The sequence below is a fragment of the Rhinoraja longicauda genome, chromosome 2, assembly GCF_053455715.1.
Source record: "Rhinoraja longicauda isolate Sanriku21f chromosome 2, sRhiLon1.1, whole genome shotgun sequence".
Taxonomy (NCBI): domain Eukaryota; kingdom Metazoa; phylum Chordata; class Chondrichthyes; order Rajiformes; family Arhynchobatidae; genus Rhinoraja; species Rhinoraja longicauda.
Window position 1 is genome coordinate 64,974,203 of NC_135954.1, and position 19,428 is coordinate 64,993,630.

General features: G+C 42.3%; 1 protein-coding gene across 1 annotated transcript in view; it reads left to right on the forward strand.

Annotated features, from left to right (window-relative positions):
• The window catches only part of ube2ql1 (ubiquitin conjugating enzyme E2 QL1), a 28,597-nt gene extending 13,132 nt beyond the window's left edge, over positions 1-15,465 (forward strand). Inside the window, exon 2 of the mRNA XM_078420163.1 lies at positions 14,076-15,465. Coding sequence (XP_078276289.1) covers positions 14,076-14,207 — 132 coding nt within the window. The 3' untranslated portion in view covers positions 14,208-15,465. The remainder of the gene's footprint in view (positions 1-14,075) is intronic.
• The last annotated feature ends 3,963 nt before the right edge of the window (positions 15,466-19,428 follow it).

Here is a 19,428-nt window from a genome sequence, read left to right on the forward strand (position 1 = left end):
AGATATTCGGTTTCCTCCCACACTCCAAAGACGTACAGGTTTGTAGGTTAATTGGCTTGGCATAAATGTAAATTGTCCCTAGTGTGTGTAGGATAGTGGTAATGTGCAGGGATCGCTGGTCAGCGCGGACTCGGTGGGCCGAAGGGCCTGTTTTCGCGCTGTAGCACTAAACTAAACTAAAATAAAATAAATATGCAGTGGGCAGTATAGTCAAAACCAAATTGTTGGGAGATCTAGAAAAGACAGTTTGAAGAACTATATCATATCTGTTTTGTGCAATTTACCTTTTCTTTGGAATGCTTTAAATATAAAGAGTTTTTGGGGTAAAGGGTTTATCTAAACCTGCCAATCCATACCATTGGTTGGAAGTAAAGCAATTCTGCAATTGAAATTGGTCAAGTTTTGGTCCAAAAATACACGTACTATAACAGTTACAGGTTTAATGAGTTACAAGAAGGCAAATCTTTCTAACCTGAAACATCGACTCTTTCCCCACAAATGCAGGCTAACCCACTGAGCCTTTTCTGGTTTTGTTTTATATTTCCAGCATCTGCAGGATTTTTTCAGTCAAATTAGTTTATTGTCATATACACCTTGGTGGAACTTTGTTTGCCTGCTCAAAATGGACATGAGGCATTGAGCTCATCTGGTGGAGATGTGATGTTGCCAGAGATCACCCCTGATTTTGGCTTGTAGTCTGTCATGATACACTGACCCTACCACAGTTATCTGGCAATTGCGTATTTGAAGTGAGCCTCTAGCCTATTCTGGAGTTCTCCTGGCATCCCCGATAGCTTTACGATGATCATACTGGGCTTTCTTGTAAAGTACGGGTCAACCATCTTCAGCCTCAGATCTGGACTTTAGTCCCCATGTTCATCTCGGGTTTCTGGTTATGATAGACCACATCGGAACACAATTGTCAACGCATTTTTTGATGAAACCGGTGATGACTGAGATATGCTCATTCAGGCTGGATGAAGTGGTCTTGAACATGTTCCAATCCACCGACTCGAGGCAGTCATGAATTAGACCCTTGGCATCCACGGATTGCTGTTGTATTACAATTCATTGGTACCTTGTGCTTCAATCTTTGTAAGGCAGCAGGAGTAGCTCCTGCAGATGATTAGACTGGCCAACATGAGGGCATGGGATGGAGCAAGATGGTTATGTAGAAGTGGTGCAGGAGACCTGCTGTTAGTATTTGCAGAATATGTTCTTGAAGTTTGCTTGGTTGAAGAGAATAGAATAGAATAGCCTTTATTGTCATCCAAAAACATGTTTTTGGACAAAGTTCCGTTACCCACAGTCAACAATAAGAAGCAATAAATAAAATAAAGCAATAAAACACACAATCACAAAACCAACATAAAACAAAAAAACATCCATCACAGTGAGTCTCCTCCATTCACCTCCTCACTGTGATGGAAGGCCAGAATGTCTTTCTATTCCCTGCCATCTTCTCCCGTGGTCAGGCTGTTGAAATTGCCACGTCGGGGCTCCCCACATTGAAGTCCCCGCAGAGCGGAGAAAACCCCGCGGCCTATTCCAGGCCGCGTCGGACGGTAAAGGTCCGCAGCAGGCCGACCCAAGCCCCGCGATTCGGGACGGACGAAGACGCTGCCGCTGCTGGAGCTCCCGAAGTCGGCCCCCACCCAGGGACCTGCGAGCTTCCGACGTCCAAGCGGCCCACGGCAGAAGCCTCCGAGGCCGAGTCGCAGTGCCACCACAGTCTCCGAAGGCAGCCAGCTCCCCGTGGGCTCTGTGAACTAGAGCCCCAGGTGGTTCCAGCTGGAGGCCTCCAGCTCCATGTGTTAGGCTGATGGTAGGCCGCAGCGGGAATGGAGACACGACCCAGAAAAAAGGTCACGTCTTCGTTCAGAAGAGACCGTATGGAATTTTTAATAGTTCCCCCCCCCCCCCCCCCCCCCACATAGCACACAACCACAAAAAATACTACATCACATCCAAACACTACAATTAAGACAAAAAAACACAAAAGACAAACGGACTGCAGGTGAGCCACAGCTGCTGCACAGCGCCGCCACTTCCTTGAAGTCGTCGGTAATGATGAATAGTGCATCAGGATTGGCTGTCTCAAGAGAGTTGACTTGTCCAGTAGCATCTTGGCGTTGGCTGGTATGGTATGTTGATGGTCAACAAAACGTTAGAGGTGAATTCCCTCAGTAGATAAAAAAAGGTGTTTTTAAATATCAGGTATTCCAGGTCAAAGGAATAGAATTGAGCTAAGTCTGTCACATCAGTACCCCACAAAGTACTGATGAAAAAGCCTGAGATTTTCCATACAGTCCATACAATAATTAGAGAAATCCTCAGGTTGTATAGCAGGGTCAGGTAAGTCAGATCTGAGCCACATTTCACTGAAACAAAAGGACACAGCAGTCTCTGCCTTATGTGGGTAATGCTGGAATGATTATGCTAGGGTGATAGAGAATAGGTGTGAGAACAGTGAGTTCAAGCCAAAGTAATCGTCTGGTACCAAGTTGCCTGAAATAGGGTGAGGTTGGACATTTCTTGTGGAGCAGTGGAGGCTGAGGGGCATCCAGATAATCTAGAATTATAGGAGGCATGGAGAAGGTGGACAAAACGCTCAATATATTCAGTAGTGTCAGCACCTCCCCTTTTTTGTACACATCACACCCTTGCTACTCCTGGGCTGATATTTCTTCCCTTGTTTGAATGTCCTCTCCAGGTTCAGGCCCCCAATGTCCAGTAGTGGAAGGACCCTAGACTGGTCCTCCCCAAAATGAGCAGAATTTTTACTTTTGTCCTGCTCCTGTATTACAGAATGTCACGGAGATCAGGGAGGCAGATCAAAAACTCATTAAAATTATGTTGATCAATATTTGTAATGCTCGAAAATTATATACCAATGACACGGAGAAGGAATATAAACTGAAAATGCTCAGCTGAAGCTTTTGGAATGAGAAACAACTAATGATCTGTTCCCAACAGAGAAAGAAATGCATAGGTGACGGGTTTTACATAAGTAGACAGGAAAGCAGGCATCAATGGGATGAATGAAATAGGAGGCATTTAGGCAATGATTGTGACAATAAACCTGACGACGAAAGGGAAAACAATGAGGTGCTTTTTTGACAAGATCCAAAAGGTCAATTTGGAGGAGCCATTACCATACCTAGTTATTGAGGAAAAAATGGAGGGAGAAGATGTTAACAGCTAGCCTCACTGTTGAATCAATAAAACAACAATGAAACGTCAAGTGCTATTCACTAATCTTCACTTGAATTTCATTGTGAAGATGCAAGGGATAAAAAGAGTGGGTAACATGCAAACAGAAGCTCACAGACATGCTTGCAGACTGAATGGATCCAATCACAAAACAATGAAGAGGAGCACAGTGATGAACAAATGCAGAAGGGTGTATGAAGGAACTGCAGATGCTGGTTTATATCGAAGATAGAAACAAAATGTTGGAGTAACTCAGCGGGTCAGGCAGCATTTCTGGAGAAAAGGAATAGGTGATGTTTCGGGTCGGAACCCTTCAGACAGGCTCTTAATATGGCATGGTATCGGGTTTCTCTTGCAAAGATGCTGGAGTCCTGACAGTGGAAAGAAAGGAAGTGAAAGGACAGGTATTGCATCTGCTTTGTTAGCAGGGGAAGAGACAATGAGCAGGAGAGCAGGACATGGAATAACGGATAAGTAATCCAGGATATTGTGCTAAGTAGGATAAGTAGTTCTTATCAAAAGTGGAGGGCTATGCTTGGAGAGAAAAGACTGCAGATGCTAGACAATGGAGCAACAAATAGTGTGCTGGAAGAACTTCTTAGGATTAAGAGTGGAGAGGGAAGATGTCCAGTATCAAAAGGAGAGGGGGTGCGGTAAGACAGAAATGAGAGGTGATTGTGGACTGGGAGGGGTGAAGCATATCACCTACCAGCAAGAGTCTCTACCTTCACCCTCTTCTCACCCCATTTGCCTCTTTTTTTTCTCCCTCTTTTCTGTCTGGCTCTATTCATTATCTCCAGGCACTGCTCCTAATTTTATCCATCCCCTCCCCTATCTAGCTCCATATGCCTGATATATTTTACCTCTCACTGGTCCACCAGTCACCTCTCACTTGTCTCGCCACTCCCTCTCTTTATACTATCTTCCCTCTCCACTCTTAGTCCTGGTGCAAAGTTTTGTCCAAGAGTGTTGATCATTCTTTTCCATCCACAGATGTTGCTCAACCCTCTGAGTTTCTCTACTGGATTATTTGTTGCTGGAAGATGTGCTTGGAGGCATTGTGTTAGACATGGCACAAATGGCGAGGGATACTGGTGTGGAGGAAGCTGAGGATTCTATTGGGAAGAGTTTGCCTTTAGACATGCAAATTGTCGATCAATAGGAAGACGGATAAAAACTAGTTAACATGTTAAAGAGAAGAACTGGAGATTGTAATTATGTTAATAGTCCGCCTTTTGTGACCAACCCCTGCCGCGTTAAGTATTTTTTTGTTTCTTTAAAGTGTGGAACACATATTTCAAGGGCACCGAACAGCAGGTCACTGTGGTGCTCAAAATTGCCATGAAGCAGAAAAGCTAAATTCTGCCAAACTTTGCTCTTGTTTAAAGAGCACACAAACTCTTAGATCTTATGCACTACATCTTGTCCAAGGATAACAAGCACAACAGGGGCAAAGTCAATCCATTTGTAATCTCTCTGGACCAAAATTGGTTTTGATCATAGTTTACAGACAGCAGGCAGTAGACCTCAACAGCAGTTATCAAAGTTAAAGCAGCTTAAATTCCTGCCTGCTCCAAGGCACTGGGCTCTTAGTTTGCTTTGGATATGCCAACTTGGAGAACAAAAATAGGAAGTTCACCTAATCAAGAAATGGTTCTTGAATTTTTGGTTATATGGAGGGGGGAGGGGGGAGGGGGGAGGAGAAGCTCCTGCACAGGTTGTTTCATGTTTTGCTTGTGGAGAGAAATAGTTGACAGCTTGTTCAAAGAGCAACAACAATCGGAAACTACAGAATATTACTTTAATGAAATAGAAGAATTTGTTTGACAGGAAATCATAAATGCCGGCAGAAGCAAAGACAAAAATGATAGAAATACTTAGCAGGATTGGATTTGATTTGAGATCAGGCAGCCTCTGCGGGAAGAGAAACAGTTAACGTTTCATCAGAGGGTGGCATATTGGTGCAGTGGTAGAGCTGTCTCTGCGGAGTTTGTACATTCTCCCCGTGACCACGTGGGTTTTCTCCAGCTGCTCTGGTTTCCTTCGACACTTCAAAAAGATCTCCAAGTTTGCGGATGACACGAAGCTGGGGGGCAGTTTTAGCTGTGAGGAGGATGCTAGGAGGCTGCAAGGTGACTTGGATAGGTTAGGTGAGTGGGCAAATGCATGGCAGATGCAGTATAATGTGGATAAATGTGAGGTTATCCACTTTGGTGGCAAGAACAGGAAAGCAGACTATTATCTGAATGGTGGCCGATTAGGAAAAGGGGAGATGCAACGAGACCTGGGAGTCGTGGTACACCAGTCATTGAAAGTAGGCATGCAGGTGGAGCAGGCAGTGAAGAAAGCGAATGGTATGTTAGCATTCATAGCAAAAGGATTTGAGTATAGGAGCAGGGAGGTTCTACTACAGTTGTACAGGGCATTGGTGAGACCACACCTGGAGTATTGTGTACAGTTTTGGTCTCCTAATCTGAGGAAAGACATTCTTGCCATAGAGGGAGTACAGAGAAGGTTCACCAGATTGATTACTGGGATGGCAGGACTTTCATATGAAGAAAGACTGGATAGACTCGGCTTGTACTCGCTGGAATTTAGAAGATTGAGGGGGGATCTTATAGAAACTTACAAAATTCTTAAGGGATTGGACAGGCTGGATGCGGGAAGATTGTTCCCGATGTTGGGGAAGTCCAGAACAAGGGGTCACAGTTTAAGGATAAGGGGGAAGGAAGTCTTTTAGGACCGAGATGAGAACGTTTTTTTTCACACAGAGTGGTGAATCTGTGGAATTTCTGCCACAGAAGGTAGTTGAGGCCAGTTCATTGGCTATATTTAAGAGGGAGTTAGATGTGGCCCTTGTGGCTAAAGGGATCAGGGGGTATGGAGAGAAGGCAGGTACGGGATACTGAGTTGGATGATCAGCCATGATCATATTGAATGGCGGTGCCGGCTCGAAGGGCCGAATGGCCTACTCCTGCACCTATTTTCTATGTTTCTATGCACAGGTTTGTAGTTTCATTGGCTGGTAAAAATTGTAAATTATCCCTTCTGTACAGGGTAATACTAGTGTCGGGTTGGTCCCTGGTTGGCTCGGACACTGTGAACTGAAGGGCCTATTTCTGCGCTGTGTCTCTCAACTAAACTAAACTGGAAAAGTACATTAGTAGAAAGTAGAAAAGGGGATGAAGTCTTGTAAGCAGAGATCAGTGCTAGGGAAAAAAAAGCAGGTCCTTGCTGGACCTCAAAGGATCTCATTACAGTACCCACCATAATGTTTGGGACAAAGACCCATCATTTATTTATTTGCCTCTGTACTCCACAATTTGAGATTTGTAATAGAAAAAATCACGTGGTTATAGTGCACATTGTCAGATTTTAATAAAGGCAATTTTTGTACATTTTGGTTTCACCATGTAGAAATTACAGCAGTGTTTATACATAGTCCCCCCATTTCAGGGCACCATAATGTTTGGGACACAGCAATGTCATGTAAATGAAAGTAGCCATGTTTAGTATTTTGTTGCATATCCTTTGCATGCAATGACTGCTTGAAGTCTGCGATTCATGGACATCACCAGTTGCTGGGTGTCTTCTCTGGTGATGCTCTGCCAGGCCTGCATTGCAGCCATCTTTAGCTTATGCTTGTTTTGTGGGCTAGTCCCCTTCAGTTTTCTCTTCAGCATATAAAAGGCATGCTCAATTGGGTTCAGATCGGGAAATTGACTCGGCCACTTAAGAATTGACCATTGTTTAGCTTTGAAAAACTCCTTTGTTGCTTTCGCAGTATGTTTGGGATCATTGTCTTACTGTAGAATGAACCGCCGGCCAATGAGTTTTGAACTTGAGCAGATAGAATTTGTCTATACACTTCAGAATTCATTATGCAACTACCATCAGCAGCTGTATCATCAATGGAAATAAGTGAGCCAGTACCTTCAGCAGCCATACATGCCCAGGCCATAAAACCCCCACCCTTCACAGATGAGGTAGTATGCTTTGGATCTTGGGCAGTTCCTTCTCTCCTCCATACTTTGCTCTTGCCATCACTCTGATACGTTAATCTTCGTCTCATCTGTCCACAAGACCTTTTTCCAGAACTGTGGTTGCTTTTTTAAGTACTTCTTGGCAAACTGTCACCTGGCCACCCTAATTTTGCAGCTAACCAGTGGTTTGCATCTTGCAGTGTAGCCTCTGTATTTCTGTTCATGATGACTTCTGTGGACAATGGTCATTGACAAATCCACACCTGACACCTGAAGAGTTTTTCTGATCCGTCGGACAGATGTTTGGGGATTTTTCTTTATTATAGAATTCTTCTGTCATCAGCTGTGGAGGTCTTCCTTGGCCTGCCAGTCCCTTTGCGATTAGTAAGCTCACCAGTGCTCTCTTTCTTCTTAATGATGTTCTAAACAGTTGATTTTGGTAAGCTTGTTTGGCACAGTTTTATTCTTGTTTCTCAGTCTCATAATGGCTTCTTTGACTTTCATTGGCACAACTTTGATCCTCATGTTGATAAACAGCAATAAAAGCTTTGAAGGTGATGGAAAGACAGGAGGAAAGATGAGGTGCTGAGAGCTCTCTTATGCCTGCATTCAGGGGGCAATTAAACACACCTGTGCAATTACAAACACCAGTAAAGCCATGTGTCCCAAACATTATGGTGCCCTGAAATGGGGGGACTGTATAAACACAACTGTAATTTCTACATGGTGAAACCAAAATGTATAAAAATGGCCTTTAATAAAATCTGACAATGTGCACTTTAACCACATGTGATTTTTTCTATTACAAATCTCAAATTGTGGAGTACAGAGGCAAATAAATAAATGATGGGTCTTTGTCCCAAACATTATGGAGGGCACTGTATATACATGCTGTTGAGTATGGGAGTAAGAAGATGAAATGGATGAATGTGTGGCTGGATAAATGATGTAAGAAGATCGGCATTAGATTCCAGAGGTATCAGGATCATTTCTTGGGGAGATGGAAAACTGTGCAAGTCAGATGTGTTGCACCTCAACAAGAAAAGGTTTGTTCCGGGTGTTCCAGTTTTCTCCCACATCTCAAAGATGTGCTGGTTGGTAGGTAAATTGGCTACAGCAGATTGTCCTGGGTGTAGGAGAGTGGTAGAACAATTGAGCAGGTCTTAATGGACATGGAAGAAAGTGGGTTACAGGAAATAAGTGAGCAAATAGGATTGATGGATTGCTTAGAGAATCAGCATTGACTCAAAAGGCTGAGTAGGCACTCTTTGTTAGCTGAAGTATGTTGAGAGGAGACATGAGGTATAAACTTGGGAAAATGTTGATCTCATCCGACTGCAGCATTTCACAATATGTGTAGAGTACAAACTGAGAATCATAGAAATCCACAGCACCATAGAAACATAGAGAATAGGTGCTGGAGGAGGCCATTTGGCCCTTTGAGCCAGCACCGCCATTCATTGTGATCATGGCTGATCATCCACAATCAGTAATCTGTGCCCAACTTCTCCCCATATCCCTTCATTCCACTAGCCCCTAGAGCTCTGTCTAATTTTCTTTTAAATTCATCCAGTGAATTGGCCTCCGCTGCCTTCTGTGGCAGAGAATTCTACAAATTCACAACCCTCTGGGTGAAAAAAATTATTTTCACCTTAGTTTTAAATGGCCTCCCCTTTATTCTTAGTGGTACCAAATGTTTGTGTCTATGCCACCCAAGAAAGAGCTATTGGGACTAACTCTTTTCACAGCTCACACTGTGAAAGGAGTTAGGATACTTCAGTTTATCCAGACACAAATCTGTGGAAGATCTGTCCCAACCATCCTAACAACCAGGCCTACCAGTCTATAGGTGATTTCTTCAACCCCCCTACATTTTCATGATGGTGATGAAAGGGGCCAAATATCTTTTCTCCAGCTGTCACCAATACATTTTTTTGCATCCTCCCATATAGGAAGGTAGTTATTTTAACGGTGTTCAATTTGTAGCAATTCTCCCTCAGAACTCCAAATTTACTCTGCTGGCTAGGAGCAAAAACATGTCTATAATGATGTATAACCAAAATGATAACCATTTTGCATCATCATATCATCATCATCATATATATACAGCCGGAAACAGGCCTTTTCGGCCCTCCAAGTCCGTGCCGCCCAGTGATCCCCGCACATTAACACTATCCTACACCCACTAAGGACAATTTTTACATTTACCCAGCCAATTAACCTACATACCTGTACGTCTTTGGAGTGTGGGAGGAAACCGAAGATCTCGGAGAAAACCCACGCAGGTCACGGGGAGAACGTACAAACTCCTTACAGTGCAGCACCCGTAGTCAGGATCGAACCTGAGTCTCCGGCGCTGCATTCGCTGTAAAGCAGCAACTCTACCGCTGCGCTACCGTGCCGCCCAAGAGTAACATATTCTCTCCAATGAGTGAATGGTTTCAACAGCACCATTTTTCTGACGTATTCACATTTGAGAGTTCTGATCAACAGAAATAGTTGTTGGGAATCCAGACATATGACACAAACGATAAATGACTCAAAAGAGACATGCACAGTGCGTGTGTACATCTTCAATATGTGATCCCAGCAGGTAGATTCCTGGTGGGGAATTCAAGTTGGAGACTGAACAGTTTAGTGCTGTGATCTAGCATATGTTGTTTACTTCATTATTAGTACTCGTGTATCATGATGGACCTGCTACATCACTCACCCTCTTGAGTATCTGTTGTTTAATTACTTCTATTGCTTGTTCACCCTGTAAAATGGAGTGAAAATATTATAGAATTATGCAATCACATCAAGTTGACTCCACTGGCATTTTTCTTGAGGACTGGAAAATACATGCCCTAATTTTTTTTGTGTTTCTAACATTTGTTTTTAATTTATTGGACAAATAAACTGAAATTTTGCAAATATTCAATATATATATATTCTATCACAAGGAAGTGATAAGTAATGTTGCAGAAATCAGTTGTATTCTTTATAACATTTCTTTGAGGACTGTCTATATTTAAAAATATATATTTAGAGGAGCAGCTACTTAGTCACTGGTAAAAAAAGAGATAAGGCAAACTTGAATTGTTTTCTCTGGAGCATCAGAGGCTGAGGAGCGACCTGATAGAAGAATAAAATTGAGAGGCATAGATGGTCAGTATAACTTTCTATGGGTGGGAATATTATATTTATCTATAATTATTAGGTGAGGTGTCCGTGGATAAGGGGCGCAAGTTTTTATTTTATTTTACTACACAGGGAGAGATAGGTGCCTGGAATGCACTGCCAGGGAGGTGAGGAAGCAGATATAAATGGAAATATTTAAGGGGCATTTGGACAGTCACCTGAATGGACTGGAAATGGAGGGATGCAAATCATGTGTAACCAGATGCGATTAGTTATATTGGCATCAAGGTGAGCCGAATGACAATTCCTGTGCTGTGCTGGTCAATGTTCTAATTAAAATACCAGGGATATTGGGAGTTTAAAAGAAAAACAAGTCACAAACATAATCATAAGCAGCAGACAGTTTTATTCTTTGAAATCTATATCTAACTGGAAGTATGGCCTTGACTTCACTTTTATGAGTTCACAATAAAATCAGAAAAGATAAAATGAAATTAACATGAAATGTTAGATCATAAAGTTGTTCAGCACAGAAATAGGCCTTAAGGCTCACCAAGTTAATGCAAACCTTTGTCCCCATCTATATTAATCCTAATTATACACTCTAGGTCAGTATCTTTCTACGCCTTCACTATTATGAGTTCACATATTCCCATGCAGGTATAAGCTTCCAACAGATTTTTTCTGAGGGAGAGTGTAATTATTTGTACAGATAAAGTTGGTATTCAGAGTGAAGCAGAGTGCTTGACAATTCATCATTAGCTCCGACCTCAAGTATAATACCTCTCCAAGTATTCAGCTACATTTTACAGGAACATTGATGGAATCTATTTGGTTATCTTATCTAGTCTGTAGGTCATTAATTAATCATTCAACAATGTAAGACATGATTAAGAATAGTTTATTAAAGTAATGTGAACCATAGTGGACATCCTATACACCACTCTACGACTCTATGCCCAAGTATGCTAAGATTCAATGGAGATTGCAGGATTTGAAGAGGAAAGAGGAAAACGCGAGTAGCAAATTGTGTGGAAACATTTAATGATATTTTAACTTCGTAAAAGAGTTTAATCTGCTAAGTGTGTAGGAAGACTGCAGGTGCTGGTTTAAACAAGATCGCCACAAAATGCTTTAGTAACTCAGCAGACAGGCATCATCTCTGGAGGGAAGGAATGGGTGACGTTTCAGATCGAGACCCTTCTTCAGACTGATGTCAGGTGGAAGGGAAAGATACATAGATAAGGAGGTGTGAAAACAGGACAAAGGGAATGAAGATTGAGGAAAATGTAGAATAGATTAGGAAAATGTAGAATAAGGATGAGAGGGGATCTTATAGAGACATATAAAATTGTAAAAGGACTGGACAAGCTAGATGCAGGAAAAATGTTCCCAATGTTGGGGGAGTCCAGAACCAGGGGCCACAGTCTTAGAATAAAGGGGAGGCCAATTAAAACTGAGGTGAGAAGGAACTTTTTCACCCAGAGAGTTGTGAATTTGTGAAATTCTCTGCCACAGAGGGCAGTGGAGGCCAAATCACAGGATGAATTTAAGAGAGTTAGATAGAGCTCTGGGGGCCAGTGGAATCAAGGGATATGGGGAGAAGTTGGGCACAGGTTACTGATTGTGGATGATTAGCCATGAACACAATGAATGGCGGTGCTGTCTCGAAGGGCCGAATGGCCTCCTCCTTTATCTATTGTCTATGTTTCTAGATCATTGTTAGCTGAGAGGTAACAACAAAGCAAACAGATTAAATATAGTCGGAGACAGTAAGACTGAGCGGAGAACTGGGAAGAGGAAGGGATGGAGATAGAGGGAAAGCAAGGGTAACTTGAAGTTAGAGAATTCAATGTTCATACTGCTAGGGTGTAAGCTACCCAAGCGAAATATGAGGTGCTGTTTCTCCAATTTGTGCTGGCCCAATGCCATCCCACCACTAGTCACATCTTCTCATCTCCACCGCTTTCCGCAGAGACTGTTCCCTCCAACTCCTTGGTCAACTCGTCCCTTCTCACCCAAACCACCCCCTCCCCAGGTACTTCCCCCTGCACCGCAGGAGATGCAGCACCTGTCCCTATACCTCCCCCCTCGACTCCATCCAAGGACCCCGACAGTCTTTTCAGGTGAAGCAGAGGTTCACTTGCACCTCTTCCAACCTCATCTACTGTATCCATTGTTCCAGGTGTGGACTTCTATACATCGGCAAGACCAAGCACAGGCCCGGCGATCATTTCGCTGAACACCTCTGCTCAGTCCACCTAAACCCACCTGATCTCCCGGTTGCTAAACACTTTAACCCCCCCTCCCATTCCCATACTGACCTTTCTGTCTTGGGCCTCTTCCATTGTAAGAGAGAGGCCCAGTGCAAATTGGAAGAACAGCACCTCATATTTCGCTTGGGCAGCTTAATCCCCAGCGGTATGAACATTGACCTCTAACTTCAAGTAACTCTTGCTTTCCTTCTCTCTCCACCCCTACCCCTTCCCAGTTCTCCGAATGATACAATCTTCCAAAGCTTGGCTGACTGTCTCCAAACCTGTACCAATCAACAATGAGCTTTACTCGTTTTCAATCATGTAATGCTTTGATTTTTAAATTGTCACCTTTATTGAAATCTTCCATAGTTTTGCCCCTCCTTATTTCTGTAACTATCTCTAGCTCCACAGCCCTCTGGTAAAGCTGTGCTCCCCCAATTCTGGTCTGTTGGAAATCCCCAGATTTGTTTATTTGATCATTGGCAGCTGTGTCGGCACTTCCAAAAAAGAATTCCTTCCCTAAATCTCTCCACCTCCCTAGTTTTTATTTCTCCATAGCGTTTTTTCTCTAAGCTTATTTCCTTGACATTACTTGCTCCAATATTTTTATGTTGTATTGCTGAACAATTTATTGTTTAATAAAGCTCCAGTGAATCTTTGGGACATATTGTTTTATTAAAGGTGTGATATTGATAAAACCCTGCTGGTAGATTTTTGCCAGATTTCCAGGCTTCTAGTTGCAGATAATGAAAGTTCCAGCAGGGGTGAAGTGCACTCCTATTTTGATTATGTTCAGATACCCTTACTGCATTGGGAAATTATTGTGACTCTAGAATGTAATCTTGAAGTGTGGATTACTTATGAAATGTCTATTCTATTAACTAAATAATCCCCCAGTTTTAGTCCTCATACATCCACGACCAATTAGCCTATCCCTCACCCTGCAAGATTCTCCATGTATGGTCATCCTCTTTGCCAGTGAAACAACATGCTCAGATCACCTGTCAAACTTAAATAACATGTTTAGGAAAGAACTCCAGAATTGAAGGTAGACACAAAATGCCGGAGTAACTCGGTGGGACAGGCAGCATCTCTGGAGAGAAGGAATGGGTGATGTTTCGGGTCGAGACCCTTCTTCAGACTGAAGAACTCTCATGACCCGAAACATCACCCATTCCTTCTCTCCAGAGATGCTGCCTGTCTCGCTGAGTTAAATAACATGTTGTTTGGTCGGTCCAATTCCTAAGGATGGTGCATTTGCCCCTCTCACTGGATCCCAATGTTGAATGAATGCCAAGGTCCTTAGGTCCTCTGGGTCTGTGGTGAGGCCTGAAAGGACACCATACCCTGGAGAAAGTGATTGGTTAAGTTTTGTTTACAGGCAGACTTGCACAGTGGGAGTGTCCCACGTAGCATTGTGCGATCTTTGGTTGTTACCTGTTGGATGAACAAAGTGAAATAAATAGCTGGTGTAATTTATTTTGTGTTTCCTTCATAGGGTCGAATTTGCAGAAAAGTGGGGAAGACAAAGAAAGCCTTCACTCGCAAAGAAGCCGAAGCGACATTTAAAAGTCTGGTGAAGACGCACGAGAAGTATGGCTGGGTCACCCCCCCTGTATCCGATGGCTGAGCCACAGAGCTCGCAATGTTTTCCAACCCAAAAACACTTTCATCCTCTCAGTGCTGTTTACGATGCATTCTTTCTATTTCAGCTTCAATTAGACATGGCAACACAAAGGAGACATTTACATTATTTATGAAAAGAAATGTTTACGGATAAAAGCCTAAAGGGATTTCCTTTTTGGGGGGAGGGGGTTATGGGTGGGGGGGTTAGGGGGGGAATGACGTGCTTGTTGCTGGAATTGAGTTCACGTGAATTTGGTTCTTCTGCATCATGTTTGCATCATTTGCCCGTCCTGGTAGTGTGCTTCTCACCATGCTAACGATAAACAAATGACATCATGTATTGCATTCTTCGCCGTTCTACTAATTTAAATTTAAATGACGCCGTTAATATTTAATACCCAGGTGGCAAGCATAGGTTGACATTTTGCTGTGCTGTTTCTCACAGGTCAGTTGTCAATGCAACTTGAAGATCGTAATTTGTGTGGAGCTGTGCTCTATTGTTGCTAAAAATTTAAATTCTATGTCTTGTAGCTGGCTATTGATCACTGAAAGTGAACTGTTCTATCTTCAAATCCGGTGAGATGAAAGTAGAAGGTTTAACATGTTTCAGCATCATTGTTGATTGGCACTACTGTACATTATTTATTCTTAAAAAAAACAGTCTTTAGCAAGGGTGGTCACCTCTCATTCAAACTGACATCTCACAGGGTTAATGTGCCTATGTGGTAAATAATGTCACAGTAAATAGTAGAATTGTACATCAAATGTGTGTGGGAGTAAGGAAAGCAACATGCTCTTGATAGATTGTAGAGGAGTAGCTTTTAAGACAATGCAGAGATACAATTCAAATTCCTGCATTAATTAAATGTCTTAAATGATTCAGATGTTTCAATTCCTACTGTATCTGCATGTTTAAGGAATAAGTGGTTGCTAGTTTGCTGAAAGAATGTTGCTGTCATTTGTTCTGTGTCAAGAGCTGTTACATTTTGTCAAGCGGTAATGGCATTTGTGTTTTTCTGTTTAATTTATTTGTGGTTTGCCAAATGCATAGCCTTTTGAGCATGTGACGGGTATTCTGACTGAAGGGGAAAATCTTCAAGATACCAAGTTTGATAAGTGTCTATGTGGGGGGTCAATCACGCTTATGTACAGTTCTTTAGTGACCTAGTATTTGGAGAGGCATGTAAAAGGCAAAGAAAGAAAGAAAGAAGAATGGATGAAAATATCATATTGGACAGAAAATAAATGCTCTTTTTAATCTGCTCCCGTGTAAGTTGATTCTCTTGTTGCATTTTTACTCTCATCTTGAACTGTATAGATGGTATGATTCATCATCATAATCATAATCATACTTTATTAGCAACATACGAGGAATTTCATTTGCTATACATTCATACCAATAAAAAGCAACAGAACACACAAAATACATTTTAACATAAACATCCACCACAGTGACTCCACCACATTCCTCACTGTGATGGAAGGCGAGAAAAAAGTTCAATTTCTTCCCTTCTTTGTTCTCCCGCGGTCGGGAGCCTCAATCCTTCCATTGATGGGATGATCTTGACTCCCGTAGCCGGCGGCGTTTGGGCCCTCCGCATCGGGGCGATCAAACTCCTGCATCGGGTGGAAATCTCAGCTCCCCCGCTGGTCGAAACCTTCTGCATCGTTTGGAGCTCCCAACATCGGTCTCTACCCGAGACTCTGAGCTCCTCGATGTTGATGTCCACAGGTCGCAGTTGGAGTGTCGATCCTAGGCAAGGGATCGCATGCTCTGATGGTACGTCCACGTGGCCGCGGTGGGGCTCAAAGTCAGTCCAAAGCAAGGCCTCCGGCTCCATGATGTTGGGCCGCAGAGCGACCGGAGATACGATCCGGAAAACAATCGCATCTCCGGCAAGGTAAGGGGTTGAAAAAAAGTTTCCCGACCCCCCCATCCGCGCCCCACATAAAACAAACCAGAGAACATTAACACCTACTTTTAATACATACTAAAAATAACCAAAAAAAGACAGACAGACTATAGGTGAGGCTGCCATCGCAGCGCCACCCAGTTTTGTATTATATTCATAATACAAAATCATTTTCATTTTTCAGACAGACCTCAGGATATGAAGTGTTCTTGGCCTTTTAAAAAGTCCTGCAAACCTAGCAATTAGAATAACAGTGTTGGTTAGCATGACAGAGTTATCGCATGGAACGGGCCTTCGGCCCCACTTGCCCAGGCCAACCAACATGCCCCATCTGCACTAGTCCTACCTATCTGCTCTTGGCCCATAACCCTCTCAACCTATATTATCCATGTACCTGTCCAAATGTCTCTTAAATTCTATGATAGTACCTGCTTATTTAACTTATTTTTCAGTTACATCTAGCTGGTGACGTAACTGAATATCTTGCAGGCTACTCCAAAGAACGATTAAGAGACAGCTAAAATGCAATAGAAATTTAGTAACAAAGCAGAATGTACTCCCTAAAGAACGCTCCGTTTCAGCACTGTTATTACAGATAACCGGTTTAATGTGTACACTTGTTGAAATGAATTCACGTTCACAAATTGCCATGTTATCAATCCAGACCTCAAGCATATTTGTCTGGTAAAGAATCTGTTATTGCATCTATCAAGATGGTGCTATATTCATTTCAAATAAATTTGCATAATGGTATAAAACTACACATTTATTATGACAAATAACTGATTAATCATTAAGGTTAAGTAGATTAGTCAGAAAGGTAGAATGACTAAACATTAATTTGATTTTTTTCTCCACCGATGCTGCCTGACCTATTGAATATCCCCAGTGTTTAGTTTTGTTTTTGGTATCACAATGTCAGACTAGGTCATTTTAACTCTTGGATTTCAACTAAATGTTGCAAGATGCTTTTAAAAAAAACAAATACAGGTGTCAACGTTCCATAAAATAATGACCTATTTCAATTTAACTTTGCAAATTTGGGTTTGAAATTACATGAATTGGATTTGCTTAATAACTGATTGACAAATGGGAACACATTTTCCAATATATAACCATATAACCATATAACAATTACAGCACGGAAACAGGCCAGTTTGGACCTTCTAGTCCATGCCGAACACTTTCTCCGACCTAGTCCCATCTACCTGCTCTCAGACCATAACCATCCAATCCCTTCCCATCCATATACCTATCTAATTTACTCTTAAATAATAAAATCGAGCCTGCCTCCACCACTTCCACCGGAAGCTCATTCCATACAGCCACCACCCTCTGAGTAAAAAAGTTACCCCTCATGTTACCCCTAAACTTTTGTCCCTTAATTCTGAAGTTCCTGGTACATTTTCTGAATCTTTGTTCTTGTGGATGAAGTCTGACTGCAAATTATTTTTAAAATGTCCCCATTATTTTAACATTGGAAATCCAGCAGCTATTTTAGGCTCCTTTAAACCAAAAAAATCCCAAAGTTATTATCATCCTTTTTAATTCCCGTTACATTTATGTAGAAGCCATGCACGCAATATTGCGATACATTAGATGGTGCAAACTATTTCCCAGAACCCATTCAGCTTGATCAAGGTCAGTCAACATTGGGCCGCTTGTAACTTTGCACATCTTTCCCTCCAACTCCCCAAGGATAATCCTGGAATCTCTGGGAGGGAATCTAATGAAACAGTGGACTATTCTTTAATCCATTAATGGATCAGATGTGCCAACATTTTGCATCAGAGGGCATCAACTGTCTTTGTGGCAGGGAACTGACCTCACCAATCCTGGCATCTGGAGGCCTCCATAACAATATCCAGGTAAATTGAGCCTCAGATAACTAGAGTGGCTGCTCCATGTCCTTTGTACCACTCCTAGCTTTGGTCAATGCAAATCCTCACACGACTTCTGGCAGTAGTTCTCATTTGGAAATATTGCATCGCTTTAAAGCACACAGATAACTACACACTCATGGAATTGTGTGTGTATCTCAAATCTTTATCTCAAATAAAGGTTGAGGTAATCATCTTTTATGGACATGACCAAGTGCACTTCTTTTGACTGCAGTGCTATTTTATCACATTGGACACAATATCCAGACCAGCATTCTCACATTCTGCAAAAGTTCCAACAGTCATTTTAACTTAATGAAACTTGTTCCCTTGAAAGAACTTGCTGGAGCATACATGACTTTTGCGTTCGGTCATAATCCAAAAGATTGGAAAAGATTATTAGTTTCCCTTATGACCCAGAGAATGGGGATACCAATCACTTCAAGAAAGCACTAAATGCTTATTATAGAGTCCAAACAAAATGGTTTTCAATGCAGAGAGGAGCTCCACTTACACAATGCTTTACACAACCTCGGGATGCTGTTAGACACTTTACTGCAATTTATTTTTAAAAGGTGGCCATTATTTTAACATTGGAAACGCAATAGAACACACATAAGTGACAAGGACCAAATTAATTGTTTTTTAGTTATGTTGATTATTTTTCGACGGGACATTTGAAATAAAAACATTGCCTTCCTTCCAATATTACAAGCATTTTCATATCCAACTAAGACTAAGGGATGACACAGTGGCGCTGTGGTACAGTTGCTATCTTACTGCGCCAGAGACTTGGGTTCGATCCTGACTACGAATATTGTCTGTAATGAGTTTGTACGTTTTTCCTGTGACCGCGTAGATTTTCTCTGGGTGCTTCGGTTTCCCCCAAACTCCAAAGACATACAGGTTTGTCGGTTAATTAGCTATGGTTGCAAATTGTCCCTAGTGTGTAGGATAGTGCTAGTGTACGGGGTGGCAGTTGGGTGGTGCGGACTTGGTGGGCCGGAAGGGCCTGTTTCCGTGCTATGTCCCTAAAGTCAAAAGTAAAGTCTAATAGAAGGAGCCTTGATTTCATATCCTCAACCTGGAGTCTGTGCCTCTGACAATGCAGCCCTCACTCAGTACTGGACAAGAACACGTGATCAGGAGCAGGCAGCCTGGGCCTTCAAAGCGGCCCCGCTGATCTGTGCAGGTGTCCACTCCCCCATAACCCTCTATTCCTCATTCAAATATTTATCTGTCACAAAGCCTGGAATGCAAATTGAGCCCATCCTTTTCTGACTCCGAAGCGTAAGTGCCACTACTGAGTGACTGGATACTCATCACAACAGCCACATGGCATGTTACAAATGGTGCCACATATCCTGGTTTCTGGGTCATAGTGTTAAATGTACAAGAACACAATGTCTTGTTTCTACACTTCTGCAAAGAT